The sequence below is a fragment of the Rhinolophus ferrumequinum genome (genome assembly GCF_004115265.2).
Source record: "Rhinolophus ferrumequinum isolate MPI-CBG mRhiFer1 chromosome 15 unlocalized genomic scaffold, mRhiFer1_v1.p scaffold_54_arrow_ctg1_1, whole genome shotgun sequence".
Lineage (NCBI taxonomy): Eukaryota > Metazoa > Chordata > Mammalia > Chiroptera > Rhinolophidae > Rhinolophus > Rhinolophus ferrumequinum.
Window position 1 is genome coordinate 2278458 of NW_022680357.1, and position 20880 is coordinate 2299337.

The 20880-nt window shown below is 51.3% G+C and overlaps 1 protein-coding gene across 1 annotated transcript; it reads left to right on the forward strand.

The window, feature by feature from the left end:
• The first annotated feature begins 657 nt into the window (after positions 1-657).
• On the forward strand, positions 658-20017 carry FAM234A (family with sequence similarity 234 member A). The gene is made up of 12 exons (XM_033101948.1): positions 658-971; positions 11290-11587; positions 12690-12806; positions 13167-13358; positions 14350-14480; positions 16488-16620; positions 16940-17069; positions 17345-17485; positions 17808-17883; positions 18108-18263; positions 18736-18838; positions 18913-20017. Exons 2-12 carry the CDS (start codon positions 11323-11325, stop codon positions 19122-19124), a joined length of 1656 nt encoding a protein of 551 aa, XP_032957839.1. The 5' UTR covers positions 658-971; positions 11290-11322; the 3' UTR covers positions 19125-20017.
• The last annotated feature ends 863 nt before the right edge of the window (positions 20018-20880 follow it).

Sequence of the window (20880 nt, forward strand, 5' to 3'; positions counted from 1 at the left end):
CCCCCGAAGATACATTTTTCTATATTACAAATAAAAACTTCTGTTCACCAAAAAAGCACCATCAAGTGAAAAGACGAGAGGCAAACTGAGATACCGTACAAATCACTGACAAAAAAAATTGATAATCCAAAACACAGTGCTACGAAACAAGAAGAATAACAAGCCATTCAACATAACACTGGACCAGAGAAGAGAAAATGTCTTAGCCAATAAACGTGTGGAAAGACGCGTTAATACTCGTGGAATGAGAATTACGACACAAGCGGATGCTCCTTCAAAGCCCCGGGCGACCGCACCCTCCCGGGTCGCTGGACCCACACGCGCAGGCCCGCTCCACGCGCGTCCTGCGACCGGTCCGGCTGCCAGATGTGGGCTGGAGTCCGCCGGTCCCGCGCGCGGGACCTGGACACGTGGCCCATGCGCCAGGCCCACAGAGGGCGGGGCCACAATCCGCGTTACTTAGCAACCGAGGCCCGCCGCCAGGCGGGGCCGCTCGCGCGCCTAGGTCCATGCCCCGATCGGAAGTGACGTTTGTGGGCGGGGCTGAGGCTCTGGGGGGAGGGGCGGGCATCGGGGAGGAGAGGGCGCGGCGGCAGGTGAGTGAACGCGGCCGGGTCCTCCTCCTCGCGCATGCACGCCGCGGGGCCCCACCTCTTCCTTCTGACCCGGTCCCTCCGCCTCGGCACCCGGCGCGGCCGGGAGCTCCCAGCCCGGAGGGATCCCGCCCATGCTCTCCCTCACCTCCCCTCGGTATTCGAAGCCACGCGTGTCCGTGCATCGGTGTGGGTGGAAAGGCTGCCGCAGGAGCCGGAGCCAGCCAGCTCCGCCGGCCCTTCCAGCCCCAGCAGGTCAACAGGTCCGGTTTCCGCAGCCTGGACTTAAGTGGCGTTGAGTTCGAGCCCCAGTTTCCCCCAAAGACAAGATACAGCGACCACTAGGAAACTTCCCACCCCCCGTTGCCGGCACAGTAGGTAAGCTAGCCATTGCTACTTCTCCTCTGGAGGGTGCTGCGTGGGGTTGCCTGAGAGCGATGAAAAATATGGCAATACGAAAACGGAATGTCCGTGAGAAGTCTCTCACAAGGATCAGATAACCATGTCCTCTCGTCAGGGCGTTGTTAGACAAACTGGCAAAGTAGCCCAGCGCTCAGCTGATGTTTACTCATCTGTAGGGACGATCACTCAACGCGGAGCCTGTCTTACTGAACCTAAAGCGATGCACAGTTGAAAAGGGAAAAACACTGCTGGTCTGTGAAAGAGTTCCTGGCTCCTCCAGGAACTGACCGGCTCAGAGTCGACAAGTCTGCCCTTGAGCAGACTGATAAGTTATCAGGGGAGGCAATGGCGATTACTCGCGGCTTCTTTTAAGAAACCCCGTGATTTCAGCTGAGGAGCTGGGTGTGTTGGGTCCTGTACAAAGACCCAACACGCGTGTCGTTCTGAGGCCACCTCCAGTCAGCCCCACTTCTTTCACTGCAGTGTCACAGGGAGCATCCAGTTCTAGCAGCTTTGATCAACTCAACAAAACACAGAATTCTTGTCCTCAAGGAGCGTCCATTGACAGGAGGATTCAGATAACAAATAAGACAACTAAGCAAAATGTGGATCATGCTAAAGAGAAAATACAGAGTAGGGAAGGATGCAATCAAGGAAATGACCCTTGTGTCAAGTGGACATCCGTTTGGGCATTTTACCAGTTTTCTGGGTCTTTGTTGCGTGGGTTGCAGTGCTTTTGGCTTCAAGTGTCAAAAATCCACTAAAACTAGTTCAACCAGTGGAGGGACTCCGTTGGCTTTCATACAGGAAGGTCCAGGGGACCAGGAACAGGTCAGGCCACACACTTAAAAAAGATCATCAAGATTTGGTAACGTGTGGAGGGGTCTTATTAGTCCCTCTTCTCTCCCATACCTTCTCTTTGCCCTGATTCCATCAATGATGGCTTTTTCCTCAGGTTTCTGCCTCCATCCGACCTACTTGTATGAGTTACGTGCTGCCATATAACAAATCAACACAACGTGTCCTGGACTTGTTGACATAAGAAGGTCCAAACCTGTAGAGAATTTTCATAAGAGTTTATTTGAGCCCAAACTGACGACAGTTGCTGGGGAGCAAGATCTCAGATGCTCTGGAGAAGAATAGTTTTGCAGTGTCTTGTATGCATTTGCGGTTAAGGTGGGAACAGAAGCAAGGTGACATAAGGTGGGAGAAAGCAAGGTGGGACTGGATAACAGGCTAAGATTCTGTGCTCTCTTGAGACGATGAGGCATTAGAAGGACTGGTCTGAAAGGAGGCATTTCAAAGATGTGTTAACCTAGGAGCCCAAAAACAGTGGACAGGGCTTGCTGAAAAATCTTTCACTGAAGTTATAGGCCTGGGGCGTGACTACCCACCATGACCTGCCCAGGTAGGAATGAATGGTTTATGCCAGCACCCTTTTTCGTCCACAGATTCAAACATGGATGATGTCACGGTTTCTCTGGGTCAGGGATTCAGGAGTCGCTTAGGAGATTATGGTTCAGGGACCCTCATGCGGTGTGGGCTCGCTGTCATGGCTGATCTGTAACGCCTCGGCTCCTTGCTGGCTGTTGGCAGCGTCCTTATTCCCGTTCCTGGTGGGCCTTTCCATGGGAGTTGTCTTTCCTCAGAGCGAGTAATCATGGGGGTGCCCACGTAAGAACGTCCCAACTGGTAGAAGATTTTTAGAAGCATCTATTCATGTTGACGGGAGCCAGAGGATACGCCTGGAAGCGAGATCTCAACACACTGAGAAACATGCTTCTTACATGTGTGCAGTTTCTTTTATGCATTTGGCATTAAGGAGAGAATGTAAGGAAGATCAAATGAAGGCAGAGAGAAAGCAAGGTGGGGATTGGATTACGGGATAGTTAACAAAAAACAAGAGTGTAGACTCCCTTGAGGGTGGTTACGCCTCCAAGGGATCTGAGAAAAGGATGACTGGCATTTCACAGGTGTGTTAACCTAGATACACAAGAACAATGAACAGGGTTTGCTTACACCTTTCACTGAAGAAGTTAGAGGCCTGGGGTGTGACTACCCGCTATGACCCATCCAGTTAGGAATGTCTGATCAGATCACCCAGTGAGGTGACTTTCCATCACTGAACTTGTCAGTTTTATGACAGAACCCCTTTTTGTCCACAGGGGAGAGGAAGTGGGGAAGGGGGAAGCCGCAATGCCTTTTATGATCTAGTTTTGGAGTTCTAGCAGTGACTTCCATTACATCCGCCACATCCTGTTCGTTGGCAGTCAAGTACAAAAGACTTCACCTTTGGAGGAAGGCGTGTCAAAGAGTGTGTGAACACATTTTAAAACCACCATTCTACTTACCACTTCTGTGGGGAAAAGAGTGCCTCCTCCCTGTCATTCCAGCTGAAGTTCGGACCTAATCATTGTCACTGACTAGAACCACAGTAAGCAGGTGGGAAAGTGGATTTCCCCAGGGAAAATCAAGGTTCTGTTCTCAGAAGGCGTGATGTCAGGTCATCAGAGTGACCCCTACCTCTGATTTACACCATCTATTTCAAACCAGGTTTTAAAAGTCAACTGTTCCTTGAAGCTGTAGATGGCACAGCAAGTGGTTAATACATGCGTTAATAAATTGCTCTTCAAGAAAAGTACATGGGCAGAGCGTAGCACAAATCGGACATTATTTATACACGTGAGGGTGTGTGTTTATATTTGGTCAGCCTCTAGGCTTTGTCCTGAGAAAACAAAGGCATTAAAAACAAGTGTGTGCTCTCCAGTTCCTCACAGTCTCGGCGGGGGGTGGGGGTGGGTGGGGGGAGGTCTCATCCGTGGCTCAGGGAGGGAGGAGCAGTGTGAAAGGGGAGGTCAGGTTTGAGTGGGCTTTGAAGGCACAGTGGTAGTTACTAGATGAAGACAGGCAGACTGTGCGCTAAAGATCAGTAGTGTGACTAGGGAAACAGACGTTGGGCATAGAGTTTGGGGAGAGGTGACCCTCGAGGTAGGCAAGAACCAGGTGGTGACAAGACCTGGAGCCAAACTCGGGTGTCTGAGCTTTGTTCTCAAGTTGTGATGGGTCATTCCAGAGTTTTAAACAGGGGAGTAACATGCTCAGGAGATATTGGTAGAACGCTGTTTCTTGTAGCACCAAGGAAAGAACATTTGAGAGAGCTGCAGAAATCCAGGTGAGACGTTATAAAAATGTGACCCAAAACAGTGCCCATTGAAAGGAGGAGCGAAATTGGAGAGATAGGTAGGTTAGAAGCTACAGGATTTGTTGGACGTTTCAAAACGTACTGTGCATCTCGCTCGAAATTGGTCTTTCGAAAACCCACCCACAGTGAATTTTCTTTCCACTATCACTTTGTAGAGTCCTTCATGGATTTAGGTTGTCGGGATGTGGTGTCAAAAAGGAGGAGAATGAGGAGCAGGAGGGGAGAGAAAGGGAAGGGGAGGGTGCTGAGTCCTAACTGAACAACCAGGGAGCAGATGCTGAGCGATCAAGGGACACATCTCTTAAATGGAGCACATTTTTTACTACTCAGAGGTGGGGAGAAGCGTGCTGACTTGTAGAGGAAACGGATCAGCGCTGTGTTGGTAATTGCTGAACCTGAGTCCTGGGTACTTGTGGTCTCTACTTTTACGAATATGTAAACATTCATGTGACAAAAAGTTTTAAAAAATAATCGTTAAAAGTAAGTAAATCGAAGTTAAGGCCTACTTGTCGTGTAGTTTTGATCAAAAGTGGCCTAATTAGAGTTACAGGCAAAATCTTTAAGAGTTTTTGCCTTTCCCCTACCCTTAAGGTAAGGATAAAAGTAACACTGATTTATGGGGCAGTCAAAAGAAATAAAATCTGCCTTAAAATTCAGGAGAAAGGCTTATTTCGTGTTAGTTTCTGGACAAGCCTACAACACTTATTCTGTGTCATAGTTACTTGTCTGACATGCAGATAAGTGTTCCTCCTTAAGTTTTTTTTTTTTTAATTATATTGGGGAACAGTGTGTTTTTCCGGGGCCCATCAGCTCCAAGTCGTGTCCTTCAATCTAGTTGTGGAGGGCGCAGCTCAGCTCCAAGTCCAGTTGCCATTTTCAATCTTTAGTTGCAGGGGGCGCAGCCCACCATCCCATGCGGGAATCGAACCGGCAACCCTGTTGTTCAGGGCTTGCGCTCTAACCAACTGAGCCATCCGGCCTCCCTTTTATCTTATTTTTAGGAGGCCCTGTCAGCCATCCTCAGTTACTCTAAAAGTTTTGCAGTTGTGTAAAGGAAAGGAACCGCGCGTGTTGAGATTTGTGAGGTCTGCATGTGCTGTGATGCTTTTGCCATTATCCGGGCACCATGACCTTAAAATTTGTTCTCCTTTGAAATTCGATCAAGGGCCTCTTCTTTGTCTTGGGCTTCTGTGCTTGGCAAAGAAAGGAAATAGTTGTTCAGCTGTAAACAACTGAACACTGTAGCTGTCATTGTCTGACTTTTGCTTTGCTCAGCCGAAAATCCAGTGCTGCCTAGCTGGGTTCTGGGGGTGTCTCCCAAACACTTACGTGGAACTGCTAGCAGACCCCTTGGGCCACTCTTGACCGTGACACAGGCCTCCTAATGTAAGAGACATTCTTCAACCATTTGTATATAGAACAGCCAGCTGTAGGGACAGTATAAGAGCACGCTTGATAGAAGGTCGGTTCGTAATTAAAGATCACGAAGGCTGTACGAGAAGACGGGCCCTGGAGTAAAGAGAATGACTGTGTTAGCTCATCCTCTGGTCCAGGACGGGTTCCATGCAGCTCTCGCTCCTTGTTTAACTGACGTTTACTGAGTGTCTGCCATGTGTTTGTCTCGGGGGGTACAGCAGCGTCCTCCTGCCCTTAAATAGCTCTCGGTCAGCTGCAGGAGTATCCCCGGTGCTTTGAAAGAATAAGGTCAAGTTCCCTGGGTGGGACGTGGCCAACTCGGGTCAGTACTGCTCACACAGAACTTCCTAAGGCTTCATGCTGCTGCAGCTGAGGCTTGGGGGACGGAGACAGGGCTTCTTCCCAGGCAGGACGATTAGCCTATGGGAAGTATTGAAAATTGATATTCCTTACTGGTGAAGTCAAAGCATAAGCTAAGTGGGCAAAGACGATTGATGAAACAACACAAATGCCCAATAAATACAGTCGTCCCCCCTTATGTGTGGGGGATACATTGTAAGACCCCCAATGGATGCCTAAAACCACGGATAGTACTGAACATCATATATACTGTTTTGTCCTATACGTACATACGTACAATAAAATTTATAGATTAGGCTCCATAAGAGATTCACAACAATAACTAATAATAAAATAGAACAGTTGAAATTTTTATATAACATTAAAGTTATGGCAATGTGGTCACTCATTTCAGGGGATCATTTGCCATTTAATATTTTCAGCTCGCAGTTGGCTGCAAATAACTGAAACCACAGATAAGAGGGAACTACTGTACGTGACAAGACGTCCTGTTCTATATAATTCCTATCTCAGAAAAGTAATCCAACTGGGTGTGAATTAGGGACAAAAGTTCCCCAAAGGAAAGAAAGAAATCTCTCCGCCTACCCAGATCTGAAGAGGGATTTTAGATCTCATCATACTCGCGATAAAATGGTGAAGTGCTTTTCATTGTTTCAGTCCACTGACTCAATCCCTTCGGTTTGTTACCAGCTGGTAAAGCTAGATAGTAAAGTTAATCTATAATCAGAGCTTTTCCCTAAGTAGTTCCCACATATTTTCTCTGTCTAAAAAAACTCACCTGCCGTGTCCTCCAAGCCTCCCCTCTGTTTATTTTAATGTATTTTTTCTCCCTCTCTCTGTTTTTCAATGGAGGTACACTTTTCCTCCATTATTTATTTAAATTTGCAAGTAGCGTTGACTTAAATAACGTCTGATTTGTAAAGTTATCACCGTAGCGAGGTCCAGTAATGCAAGAAGTAGATATCCTTTGCGTGGTGGAAAGCGTTCAGTTGGCTGTGCTAGAATTTCTGGGCACACAGAAGTGGACTTCCTTCATTATTCCCTCACAGCGGTCAAGTTCTTCCCAAAATTCTAATATGAAACTGAAGTTAGGACTTGCAGTTAAAAATGAACGCAAATTTGACTTAGTTTAAAGCAATTTTTAAAATATGCAAACCGCCGTTTAGATGGAAATGCTTCATTTTGAAAAATCTGACCTCTTTGGCTCACTACCTGAAAATCCCCTTCAAAGAATGCTGTAAAATTTAAAAATTTGGAGGTCGGGGAGGCGTTCTCATTAAAGTACCCTAAAAGGATCTTTTCTCCCCCCCAAAAAAGAAGTTACCAATTTTAGTTCCAAAAATCACACACACACACGCACACGCACACACATACACCCCACTTTCATAAGAGCTGTAGAATTGCCAGTTATTTGTTCTGGCAGTTTTCCTTCTGCCCTTGCCAGAATTTTTATGTTTTCTTTATCCATTAAAAAACAATGCGAGTGCGCCTTTTTTAAAATGTTCTGTTCTCTTCTAAACTCTTCCTATAGAGAAAGAACTCTTAGAGAAAAAGGAGACATCCTTTATTTCCTTTCTGCATATACTAAGTTGTTCCAGCCCCCGGAAATGTTAATAAAATGTTGTTCTCTTTTATTGTTCTTCCTCATAATCAGAATTTCTACCCTGGACGCCCCTGTCTGTGTGCTCCTGGGAGAACAGGGGTGGCAGCTACAGTGACCTTGAACTGACACACCCACCATAGCTGGGTGTGTCTGATTTCTCATAGTTCCTTAGTGCCAGGGGAAAATCTGTTTGCAAAACTACACACAGGGATTATGTGTTTACCTCACTTCAGGGTATCCTTAGAGCCAGCCACATGTTTTACCTTAATATGTATCCTATTGATACATTTTCTTCCTCATCTCTCAACATTTTTCTTCATTTCTTTTTTGTTTTGTTTTACGGGGCATTAAGTCAAAACGTGGACTTGTTAGTTATCATTTCAGAAGCTCAGGATTGAAAAGAAAAAGTTCCAGTGACTCAATTTCTAATTTCTAAGACCACCAGCTTGTTAGAAGTGACAGAAAAGAACACTGGATACAAATGAGGTAAAGATACAAATCTTTTAACCTCAAGGTCTTTTTCCTTTATCACCTCTATCTGTTATATATTCGAAGCTTTTATTTTAGATGAAAAGTGCTTAATTCCTTTCCAGTATCTGGAAAGTGTTCATTTAATTTCACATATATGTATACAAATATGGATTTGGTTTTTCTTTTAAGATCTGTTGCTTTGATGTGAACAAATGTTCACAGTTCCCTAAACTCCTGTTCTCCAGATTCCTACGTTGAATTTTACCAGCTTAGACACAGGCATTTAGCCCCTGTCTTCAGGTGGCGTGGTTATTTATTTAAAGTCCATACATGTGCCCAGTGACTCTGGGTCTTTCCTCTGCTAGCATGTGAGAAGCCAACAAACACACTGGGTATCGGGGATATGGTTTGTCCAGGTGTGGTTTGTAGACGCTTCTTTGTGGTATTAGTGGCAAAATAAAATACCTGTGAAGTTTCTCCTACTCCATTTGTCTTTGTAGACTTTAAAAACAGTTGCAATTTGAAACAAAAAAGAGAAAAGCCCTGAGTTCATAGACTTACAAATTCAGTTTAAGAAGAAACCTCCGGTACTTTATTTTGGAGTCTGTTCAGATCTCCCCATGGCCTGGCCTGCAGCTCTCCCACAGGTGCTGTTGCTTCTCCAGAAACATCCTTCACTTTGCACGAGGTGTAAACATGCACGTTCAGGAAGCTGAGCAAACCCCACACAGGATAAACCCAAAGAAATCCATGCCAAGACACAGTATAGTGAAACTTCTGAAAACTATTTTTAAGGACAAAAAATTTGAAAGCAGCAAGGGAGAACTGACATCTTACTTATGGGGAAAAAAACAGTTCAAGTGACAGCAGATATCTTATCGAAAACCTTGACGACCAGAGGAAGTGGCATAACATTGTCAAGTGCTGAAGGAAAGAACCTATCAAACCCTGAATTCTATACCTGGTGAAACTATTCTTCAGGAATGGTAGAGAAATGAAGACATAATCAAACGAAGGAAAATTAATTTGTTGCCAGCAGACCTACTCTAAAAGAATGACTGAAGGAAGTTCTTGAAACAGAAAGGGGATGGTAAAAGAAGAAATCTTAGGGCTAGGGATACATTAGGGATGAAAAAAAAAAGGAACGTTAGAACATTAGGGATAAAAAAATAGGAAAAGCAAAAATATGAGTAAATGTAACAGACTTTTCTTCTTTTGCGTTTTCTAAATTAACGTTTGATGGTCGAAGCAAAAAGTGTAATATTGATGTGGTTCTCTATGTAGATGAAATATTTAATACGATTACACAGGGGGTAGGTAAAAGGACTTAAAGGGAGGTATAGTTTCTACACTTCCTAAAATGCCAACACCAGTAGATTGCGATATGGTAGGTGTGTCTAATGCAAATATCCAGAGCAACACTGTCGATAAATCAAAAGAGTCTTAAATAACATTCAGGTAAACCACAGGAAGTCAGAAAACAAAAAGCAGGGAAGAAACAAAACTAAAAGGCAGATGAAAGGCCTGACTTAGCTATAATTTCCTTGAAAGTAAATGGTCTGAAAAGAAAAGACGGATTGGCAGAATGGATTAAAACACAAATGATCCATCTAGTGCCCATAAGAAACCTACTTCAAATATAATGAAATGGGTGCATGGCAAGTAAAAGGATGGGAAAAGGTATTCCGTTTGCATTGATTAATACAAACATTAATCAAAAGAAGCTAAGAATCACAGTATTAGAAAGAGTAGACTTCATAGCCAGAAAATTACCAGGGGCACAGAGGGACATTGTGTCATGCCTGTTTCCCACCGCAGCTGGACCATTTTCCGTTCCTACAGGGTCCCAGTTGTCCAACATCCTTACCTGCACTTGTCATTTTTTAAATTTAAAAACGGGGGTGGGGGGAGGCATATACACAGGTTTTAAAATGAATGGTTTTATTAAATAATCAGAGAAAAGCAGAGTCAGATAGTAAAAAGTTCATCATAAAAACATCAGTCTTTCGTCTCTTTCTGTCCTCTTTTAACGCATTCCCGGAGAGTCGCTTTCAGCAGTGTCTTCTGGGATTTACCTGCAGTCAGCCTCTGGCGTGGCCCACGTACCCGTTTTGAGTCACTTCCTTCCTTTTTGGGGTAGATGAGGATTCTAACTCCAGCTCATCTGATGCCTTCCGTTCTCTCGGTGTCATTTGGACAGTGGTTTGAGGGTTTACAAAGGATCAAAACGATTAGCATGTCGCCTCACACAAGACAGAGGGGTGTTGCTTTCTCATACAATAGTATGAAGAACTCAAGTGGTGATCTCCAGCTGCCAGGGATCCATGCTCATCCTGTCCTGTGGCTTCACTGTCTTTAAAAGTCTTTTCCATCTTATTTTCCAAGATAGCCGCTCCGGGTTTCTTCCCCATCCTCACGCACGGTCCACGGTCCAGCCACAGGAAGGGGGACGGGGCAGGAGAGAGCGTGTTCTCCCCGTGCAGGCTCAGAAGCTGTGCAGTTCCACACTCATCCGCGCAGCGCTCCACTTGCCTCTTCCATGTGACTTCTAACATGTTTAATCTTGTTATTAATAGTAATTGGCTACTGTTTGTGTGCGTGTGTCACATACTGCTATAATCGCTTTCTATTCACTTACTAATTTAACCCTTAACAGTCTTCTAAAGTACATGCTGTTTCCCTTGTACAGATAAGGACCCGGGGCGTGGGCAAATCGAGCAGCTGCCCAGGTCACACAGTGAGTCAGAAGCAAGGCTAGGCCTGCAGAGCCCACCTTCTCTCACGACGACACTTCTAACTTGGGATCTGTGACCCTTTGTGGAGTCCCACCCAGGCTACCTTTTCCATCTGTACTTCAAGCTGGCGGAGGGCTGGTCAGAGGTGCCCAGCCTAGGAGCCGACAGGGCTGGTTAATGATTAGCGTGCAGGCTTGTTATCAGCCCCGGCCCAGTACTGACCTGCAGCTCCTTTGGCTTGTCCCAGGGTCAGTGGGCAGGAGACACCGGTGTGTGAGGATAAAAATATGTCCTGTGCTGGCTCTCCACCATCTTTGTCTTTCTGAATTAAAGATTGACTTTCTTAAACGCGCTGTGACACCCTGGACATTTATTTAGCTTTCATTTCTTGGGCTGTTGGCCCCCAGTCACCACTGCGACCACGTGCCTATGACGCTGAGAACGGCAGGGCCCCGTGAGATCGACGTGTGGTGCAGCTTTTGACTGTCTCTCCTTTTATTGACGCAGTGACCAGGGGGTCAACTTGGGGATGTGCCCACGATGATGGACAGCAAGGACCTAGAAGCGGAAATCCACCCCTTGAAGAACGAAGATGGGAAATTGCAAGAGAATCTGGAAAACCCAGCGAAAAAGGAAGAGCACTCGAAAAGCACCCCCGTGCGGTCCCGTCTCTCCGGATGCCGGACGGCCGTGTTTTTCCTCTCGCTGTTTATCTGCCTTTTGGTGGTGTTTGTGATTTCCTTCATCATCCCGTGTCCAGATCGACCAGCGTCACAGACGTGGAGAATCGATTACAACACGGCAGGTACGCTCCAACCCCCAACCCGGGCCCCAGTGAGATTCCAACCACTCTCTCTTTGGGGTGGTCACTGGGGGGCAGCATGTGTGTCCCGGGGTCTGGAAGTCGTCTGTGACAGTGAATTAGCCCTAAGTGGCTGCCAAGAGGTCCACAGGTGTCCTGGAATTTTAGAGGTGCTGCAGCCTCTCAGTAAAAATGGAAGGACTTCCATGGGAGGACAGCGGCCCACTCTCCTGTTTTAGGAAAGATGGGTTGAGTCAATAAAGGAAAGTGGCCGTTCTGGTTACTTTTCTGAATTAAAAAAAAAAAAAAAGAATAAAACAGAGTAACCGGCAGAAGAGATGCAGAGAAGGCTGTCATGACGTGTGAAAAACAGGCAGTCGATTTTGTACTCAAATCTTCCTGAAGAGCTCCAGCTACCATTCTAAAGAGCTTAGCTCACGGAAAGCACACTTCCATTTCTCGCATAAAATTGGCAGTCTGGAATCTCGGCCTTTGTTGTAAAAAGCAATGGAATCAGCCTTTTTCTGGACACCCCACTTCTTTCTTAGCATTTTCCGTGCTTCGGTTGTCGCATCCAAAACACTCATTACCAAAACCAATGCCATGAGGATTTCCCTGTGTTTTCTGCTGAGCGTTTTCTAGTTTTAGCTCTGAATGTTTAGGTCTTTGATCCATTTTGAGTTCGTTTTTGTATGTGGTGTAAGGTGAGGCCCCAATTGCATTCGTTTGGTGTTTGATTTGCAAGCATAGAGTGTGTCATTGGAGTCCTCACGCGAGAGGAAGGGCTGGACCCTTAGGAGTGTGGAAGTGGGGACAGTGTAGATATCACACGGGCGTAAGGAGGGAATCATTCTTCCACGTACCGGGGCTCAGCACATCCATTTGGGATCCTCAGGTGTCCTGCCTGCTCCTTCCTAAAGGTTAACCTCTGATACCATTCATTCTATGCACGAAGAATTGCTGGTATCCTGAAGAGGTGTGGGAAGTGGCTTGTCCTAGTGACAAAGATGCCGGTGCCCTGTGATCTTGCCAAGGCGCGTTCTAACTGGCGCTAACCCCCAAGGGGCGTGGCCTGAAGAATACAGTCTGTGGTTCTCTTTTTCAGTCACCTATGACTTTCTGGCCACGGAAGACATAAACAGGGATAAGATCCAAGATGTTCTCTTTCTTTATAAAACGATCAACGGCAGCAATAACGTCAACCAGTCCTGCGCCGATGAAGGTAATTTTGTTTCTATCCGAAAAAAGTGGAACTCGCAGTAGGAGGGAGAGTCTCTCCTCGCTCTTGCCTATTTGGGGGAAGCAGTTGGAATTTCCGGAAACCGTCATCACTCTTTCTTCTTAGAGGGAGTAGAGAGAGACCACGAGGCAGGCTCTGGTGCCAGCACACACCCCCCTTGGTCACAGACCCCCCCAGGGTCACACTAGGGCCCCTATAGGTCTAGGGGGAAGGGTCCAGGAATAAAAGGAAGGAGCCCAGGTGGTAGGGGCTGTGACTGGGAGTGAGACGTGATGATGGAGAAGGACTGGCAGTGTGTGGGCTGCAGGCACAGCCCCACGGAGCTGGCTCTGTCCCCTGCAGGCTTTTCCTTGCCCTGCACCTTTGTGGCCGCCGTGTCAGGGGTCAACGGCAGTGTCCTCTGGGAGAGGCCTGTAGCCCAGGATGCGGCCCTCGTGGAGTGTGCCATCCCCCAGCCGAGGGACAGCGGAGCGTCTTCCGTCTGCATCCTCATGGGCAGACCTGGTCCTTTCATCGCAGTTGACTCATTTACAGGTAGGACAGTTCTCTGCGGCGCCACCTGGGTCTACTCAGGTGGGAGGACCCAGGCCTGTGCCCAGGGGGAGGTGTGACCAGATGGAAAGGAAGGGTACAGGGTGGGCCGTATGTAGGCACCAAGGGCATGGCCCCCAGTACCTTACCAAGGAGTTCCGTGCCTAGACGCTAGATTTGGTGGGTATTACCATGTTTCCCCGAAAATAAGACCGTGCCGGACAATAAGTTCTAATGTGTCTTTTGGAGCAAAAACTAATATAAGACCCGGTCTTTTTTTTACTATGCTGTAAGACCACGTCTTGCATAATATAACATAATATAAGACTGGGTCTTATATTAATTTTTGCTCTAAAAGATGCATTGGAGCTGATTGTCTGGCAAGGTCTTATTTTCAGGGAAACACGGTAGCATTTCCCTTACAAGTTGTGGTTTTAAGGATATGGAGGAAAATGAAGAGCAGGCTGGAAATATTTTAAGAAGAGAGCAATCAGTCTGGAAAAAAAAGACAAGATTATATCTGAGTTCAGAGCCTGCAGGCCCCAGGTTCCACCCTAAGCCCCTTCATTCTCTCCTTATGTGTGAAGGGCAAAGTCACAGGCTGCTCAGCCAGGGCCTTTGTGGGGGCAGAGGGTCCCCCTGTGAGCCCAGCAGCAGGCAGGGCTCCTAGGGGCCTTGGGAGTTGGCGAGGTCAGGCCCTGTCCATCCAGGTGGGAGGGTCGCATTGGGCCTAAGATGCGCTAGAGACAAATATTAGAAAACATGGATATGTTTCTGGTGCGGCGGCTCTGCGGTCCCAGAAGTAACACTAACGCGCTGGTGGATAAGACCCCGCTCTTTTCTTACACATGCACGTCTGCATGTTCAGCAGTCGTGCTCACGTGGCACCTGCCTTCAGCCTCTTGCTGGCAGGCATTTCCATTTCCGAGTAGGAGCCAGGCGACGTTGGAAGGGAATGTGGAGCCAGCGCCGTGTGACATGTGCTTGGTTTTAGGGCAGACCCTGTGGAACCATCCCAGCAGCCTTGGAAGGAACGCTTCCATCCTGAGCCCTTTACTCCAAGTGCCCGACCTTGATGCCGACGGGGCCCCAGACCTGCTGGTTCTCGCCCAGGAGGGAAAGGAGGTATAGCTCTCCTCCCAAGGCACTGCGGCCCACGCCACGTGGCCTCTGTCCCCCGGCCCTCTTCCACTTCCCAGGCAGAATTTGGGTCTGACTGCCTGTCAGGAGACTCACCCAGGGCTCATGTTCCTGGCACCTACACACCCAGCACAGGGGTAGCTCTTTCCCTGTCCACAGCTTCTGAGCCCCTCCTCCCCAAGAAAGGAAGTGCACCCCATTGGTGCCTCTGCTGCGTGGACGAGAGACTTGGAGGTCTATGAGGGGCTCTAGGCTGGGAGGCTGCACAGATGCCTTGTCATGCGGGGTCTCAGCTCAGGCTCCCCACATAAGAACGCAGGACATGGTGAGGCCAAAAAGGAACACCCACGGAGCCATAGGTAGGGGAGTCAGACCACTATAGTCTCGCTGGCGGCTGGGTTGGAGACACAGGAAGCAGGAGCCACGCGATCCGCAACCTGCCGTCCACTTCTCTGCCAACCAACCCCACTTGCTAACTGCAATCCGCGCTTGCTAGCTCAGCCACCATCTTCTTGCTAGACCCCATTTTCTGCTAGCGTAGCCACGGCAGTTATATTAGTGGCCAATGGCTCACTGGTTACAGCTGATGGCCAACTAGCCACAGCTGATGGTCACCCGATCACAGTCGATGGCCATTTACTACCGGAGTGAGCACCTTTCCACGTGAGGCCGAGAGCCTGGAAACTGCACTCCTGGCTCTGTCCCCACACTCCATCCCTACAAGGTCTCGCCTTACAATCTACGCGACAAGCGTCTTCCGCAAGGGGCCCTGTGCGAGGAGCCTGGAGGTGAATGCAATATCCTGGACACAGCCAGGCTCTCTGGGCACAGCCAGGGTTTCTCTGGGCACCACCAGTCCTTCTGGGCACAGCCAGACCTCTTGGGCTTCTTAGGGTACCCCCAGTCTCCCCGGGCACAGCCAGGGCCTCTCAGGGCACTGCCACTCTCTGGGCACAGCCAGACTTCCTGGGCTCAACCAGGGCTCTCAGGGCACCGTGCTGGAACAGTAGTGGCTCACAGCCAAGGTGCTTACATATTCTCGATGGCGGCCGGTCGAGACAAAAGCAAACATCTGCCAGTTCCACTACATGGTGGTACGTTCCCAAGCAAACAGTCAAGCGGTCCATTAAATTAGGGATGGAGCCCATTCCCCATAGTCCACAGTCATTCGCCAGGGCTGTGCGTTAGCCTCACAATGTGTGCCGTCTCCGCAGGGCGAGGGCTCCAAGTCCTCCCCAACCTGGGGGTGAGGGCCTCAGCAAGCACTTCCCAGCCCGCAGGGCCGCAACGACCTTCGCTTTCTTCGACCTATGCTGGTTGGGGAACCGTCCACGTCTTCCCACCCCTCCATGGAGGTCCAGCTTTGGGGCAGCTGCTCCTGGTCTTTCTGAGACTGAGTGTTCATACGCGCAAACTGCTCCACCGCCCTTCGGGGAGCTTTGGCCGGCGCCGTACCCTGCTCGCTGCGCCATGTGTCATGCGGGGTCTCTGGTCCCGCTCCCCACATAAGGACGCAGGATATGGTGAGGCCAAAAAGGAACACCCACGGAGCCACAGGTAGGGGAGTCAGACCACTATAGTCTCACTGGCAGCTGGGTTGGAGAAACAGGAAGCAGGATCCACACGATCTGCAACCTGCCATGCACTTCTCTGCCAACCAACCCCACTTGCTAATTGCAATCTGCGCTTGCTAGCTCAGCCACCATCTTCTTGCTAGCCCCCAGTTTCTGCTAGCGTAGCCACGGCAGTTAATTAGTGGCTAATGGCTCACTGGTTACAGCTGACGGCCAACTAGCCACAGCTGATGGCCATCCGATCACAGTTGATTGCCATTTACTACCTGAGTGAACACCTTTCCACATGAGGCCGAGAGCCCGGAAACTGCACTCCTGGCTCTGTCCCCACACACCTGACATGAGACGCTCTTAAATCAAAGCCATCTTGCCCTAAACCAGGGGAATTTTGACCCCTTTCTCCTCCCGTGTGTTGCAGGTTAACGGCTACATCTATTCAGGCAGCACTGGGCACCAGATTGGCCACCAAGGCAGCCTTGGTGTGGACGGGGCCAGCGGCTCCCTCCTCCATGTCACCAGGGCAGGCGCCTACTACATCCTTGTCCCCTGCGGTACGTCGTGCCTGCCAGGCCCCCAGACGGCCTTGCTCTCAGAGGCCATGCTGGTCTCACACGAGCACTGCACCCTGGAGAGAGCAGAGGACGAGGAGATCCGTGACCTCCCTGAGGCTGGTCGACTCCTGCTGTTATTCTAGGGATTCGAATTAGTCACTGACAGGCTGAGAAGGCCACGGAGGGTCTCGTGCCCCCCACTCTCCCCACCCCCCGAGGCTCAGGGAGGGAACCACAAGCTCCTGGAAGCAGGGCTGATGGGCGTGGGTCCCTTGGCAGCAACCCCTGGTGACCTGAGGCCCTTCTGTGTTTTGAGTAGCAAGTTCTCTGTGTGGCCATTCTGTGAAAAGCCTCTATGAGAAGGTGACCGGGAGAGACAGCTCATTACAGAGTGACCCCGGCTGGGAGGACGTGCTCAACACCACCGCCCACAGGCTGCTTCTGCACAGGTGGGTCTGGGCGGCAGTCACACAGGGCAGGGCCCCTCCTCCGTGCTCGCAGCAATGAGAGCCCGAGAACCTGGTCCTGGGAGTTCAGGGTGAAGAAGGTTCCTGAAAGTGGGCTCACCACCCTCTCTCCAAGCACAGTGAGGGTCTTATTTTATAGTTCAAATTAGAGAACTAAGAAACACGGGGCCACCCATGGGAGCCCCACAGGCAGTGCTCGGGGAGGGTCCCAGCCTCCAGCCCCGGTGTCCACGCCATGACCCTCCCTCCTCCTCTAGCTCTGGAGCCATCCACCACCTGATGAACGTCCCCGGGAAAGGTGGCGAGGACCTCCTCCTCGTGAGTTCAGAGGCCTGTATGCTGCTGGACGGGCAGGAGCTGACACCCAGGTGGACCTTCAACGTAGCCCAGGTCCTCAGGTATGAGGTCTTCTCCAGGAACCCATGCAGTTGTTGCAAGCTGTGCACCCCCAGTCCATCCCCCGGCGACCCCATGGACGAGGCCCCCCATTGGGGGTGGGTGGGAGGACCCATGTGCTTCTGCCAGGGGCCTCTTATCTGTGACCGGGTGCTGGCCTGCATTGGAGGGGCTGGTGAAGCCCCCTCAGCTTCTCATCCAGGGCCCTGGCCTGGGCAGCCCGCCCCTGCCCAGGTGCGGCCAAGAAGATGGATAGCATACCTGTTCCCAGGTGTCTTCTCGCAGAGAGCCATCATGAGCTCTCTTTCCCTATTCTCCTTCCAGGAAACCCGTCCTCGGCCACTACAAACCTGACACCTTGGCCGTGGTCATTGAAAATGGAACTGGCATTGACAGACAGGTGGGAAGCACTTCCGTCTGAGGTCCCATCTTTATTCGTAGCTGAGGAAAGTTAGTCTGAGCAGCAGACACGGCTGTGGCCGGGAGGCTGAGCAGAGAAAAGAGGGGCCTCAGGCCGACACCCTGGTCAACCCTCAAGGAACAGCTCCTTCGGGGCTGGCGTGGGGAGGGGCCCCGTGCCTGTGCGAGCCCCCCTAACCCCCCACGCTGCCTCCTTCTGCCCAGATCCTGCTCCTGGATGTCAGCACCGGGGCCCTCCTGTGGAGCCAGGCGCTCCCGGGCCTCGCTGGGGACCCTCAGTCTGCCAGCCTGCCGACAGCAGACCACCGCTCAGCCTTCTTCTTCTGGGGCCTCCACGAGCTGACCGGGGCCTCCCCGATGGTATGGGCAGAGGCCACGCCGGTGCCAGGAGCCAGGGTCAGAGGCCAGAGGCCAGTCTCACTTCCCGCCTTGAGAGGCTTAACTGGGTGACTGGACGTGTGGCCAGGAGGAAGCGGTGCCCTGGCCACAGCGAGGCCAGGGCCGGGGTCTGCCTCGGGGTGGGGGTGGGTCTGGGAAGAAGCGGGGTGCACTGGGGAGGGTGGGCACAGAGTTCCAGGCGGAGGATACCCAAGAAGGATAAGGGTCAGTTTGGGGGCAAGAGGGACAGAAGGTGGGTGCAGAGTTGAGGTGGGTGTTTCATGGGGATCCCAGGTGGGGACACGCTGTAGGCCTGGTCAGTCAGGAGTGACCCATAGAGGTGACTGCAGCGTTGCCCAGCCACCAGGCCCAGGACACGGGGTCTCTCGGCCCAGAGGTGGGGATGGCTGTAGCCCCGGCCGGCCTCGTGCCTCATTGCGGGTTCTCCCTCTAGGAGCCCAGGGACCCCCAGCACAGCCTGTACCTGTTCCATCCCACCCTGCCCGGCATCATGCTCGAGCTGGCCAACATCTCTGCCAACATCGTTGCCTTCCAAGGTGAGTGTGGCCCTGCCCACCGGGAGGTCTGCCACGTCTGGTCCCGAGATGCCTGACGGCCGTGTCCCCCACAGTGGCCCTGTTTGAGCCTGGCCGCCACGCTGCCTGCGTCCTCCTCACGGGCCCAGCCAGCCCGGACACGCCCGGCCTGGTGTCCGTGGCCAAACACGAGATACCGGACCTTGTCCTGAGCAGCAGGGTGGTCCGCCTGGCCAAGGGCGGGCCCGACAACGACCAGGCGGTCAGGCATCGGCTCTCCCGCCTGCGGTACCGGAGCGAGGCCTAGACACGCAGCGGCCGGATCGTGGGGGAGGCTCCAGCTGCTGGAATTAAACGTCCTGGGAAGTTGGCCCTTCCCTCACTCCGTCTGTATGCTGACTCTCCATTCCTGAGCCGGCAATGCTCTCCATGGGAGGCCCCTCAGTACCCAGGGACATGCGTGGGTGAGGGGACATCCCGGCCTCCCTCCGTTCCTGCCCGGCACACGGTGTCCTCACCCACTGGGGTCGCACTCAAGGCCAACTGCCTTCACAGTGGTCTTCTGGGGGAGGAGCCCAGGCCCATCCTGCAGAAGCCCCCTCCCCTTTTCCTGTCTGAGTCCTCTGCACCCTCCCTCTGGGGTCATGGAGCTCAGAGGGTAGCGGGCCCTGGAGTGAGTGACCTCAGGGCAGTAGCTGGGACCTGACGCCATTCCAGACCCCCAGCCCTTCCCAGAGCAAGGAGGGGAGGAATGTAGCACAGTTGGAGGTGACTTGCCCTGGGGAGCCCCTTGGACCCCGACCCACGATGGAGGGGGCTTGTAAGACAGGATAGGTGGGGCTGCTCAAGAGTGCTCTGGGGGGCTTATACCTCTGTGCTGCCTGCTGTCCTGGGAACGTTCCACGGCACTGGCCATAAGACCCACACGGGGGTCATTTTGCATCCTCTCAATACACACTGGAGCCACTCATCCCTTTGGAGTCCCTGCACCCCTGGGCGAGGCCAGCACCCCCCCTTCCTGGTGCTCGGATGCCCCCAGTAGTCGGTGTCACCTGATGCAGGACTCACCTCTGTGCCTTTTGCACCCCAGGACCACTGTGGTGCGCCATGAGGCCAAGCTATGCCCAGGCAAAAATAAAAAGCCAGGTAACCCTGGGTACCACAAGAAGAAACCAGAATAAATGATTTTTGCACTGTCTGAAAAAAGCCCCAGAGGGCACGTGTGTACCTCGTGTCTGTCCGTCTGCTCCAAAGGAGTGAAATGGATTTGTTCCTGGCCAGGCTTCTGGGTCAGGGTGGGAAAGGTGGCTGAGGAGGTGAGGGGCCCCTTTACCTGTGCTCAGAGCACCCCCCCGACCCCACCCACACCTCCCAGCTCAGAAAACTGAGGGCCCAGAGGTCTCCGTCAACACAGCCTCCAATTTCATCTCAGGTTTGAGGACCTCCCTGCTCCCCCACAGCAAGCCAGGAACCCAGCCTGTGGGTGTGGGTGTGCTCCCACCCGGGACGGGGGTGTCCCCCCAGCACCCCTGCGTCCTCCAAGGGCTGGCCAGAGAGGCGTTGGGGGTGAGCTGTGGCAGCTGCCCAGGTAGGCGGGGCTTCAGTCAGATGCAGCTTTGGGTACCAAAGGGATGAGCGGGATAGTTTTAGAAAATCCTGTAGGACTTTCCTGTGGACATTTAGATATGAAAAGCCTGTTCTCTAGCCACACAGCCAGGGTCAGCTCTGTTTCTCGTGTAGGAGGGGTAGAGGGGCAAGGAGGGGTACAGAGGGGAAACCAGGGGGCTGAGGTTGGAAGGATGGGTGTCCTTGTGCCAAGGAGCTATTCCCTTGTTCCTGAAAAGCTACCCAGCCTACAGGGCCTTGGGCATAACAGGTCTGCAAGTGAAAATCACCTGGGGGCTCGACAGGTGCCCGCAGCCTCCCAGGGTCCAGGTTGGGGTCCACAGTACTACAGAGGAGCCAGTTCTGGGGAGGGACCACCCTCGGGTCCCAGGACAGTGAGCAGGGGGCTGAGCCCAGGGGCGGCCCCACTGGTGGGCCTCTGGCTCCCTGGACTTGTA

Coding starts and splice junctions, on each gene's coding strand:
- FAM234A (XM_033101948.1), top strand. CDS start 11,323: ATGATGGACAGCAAGGACCTAGAAGCGGAAATCCACCCCTTGAAGAAC. Junction 17,486..17,807: donor AACGTAGCCCAGGTCCTCAG/GTATGAGGTCTT, acceptor TTCTCCTTCCAG/GAAACCCGTCCTCGGCCACT. Junction 18,839..18,912: donor CAACATCGTTGCCTTCCAAG/GTGAGTGTGGCC, acceptor TGTCCCCCACAG/TGGCCCTGTTTGAGCCTGGC.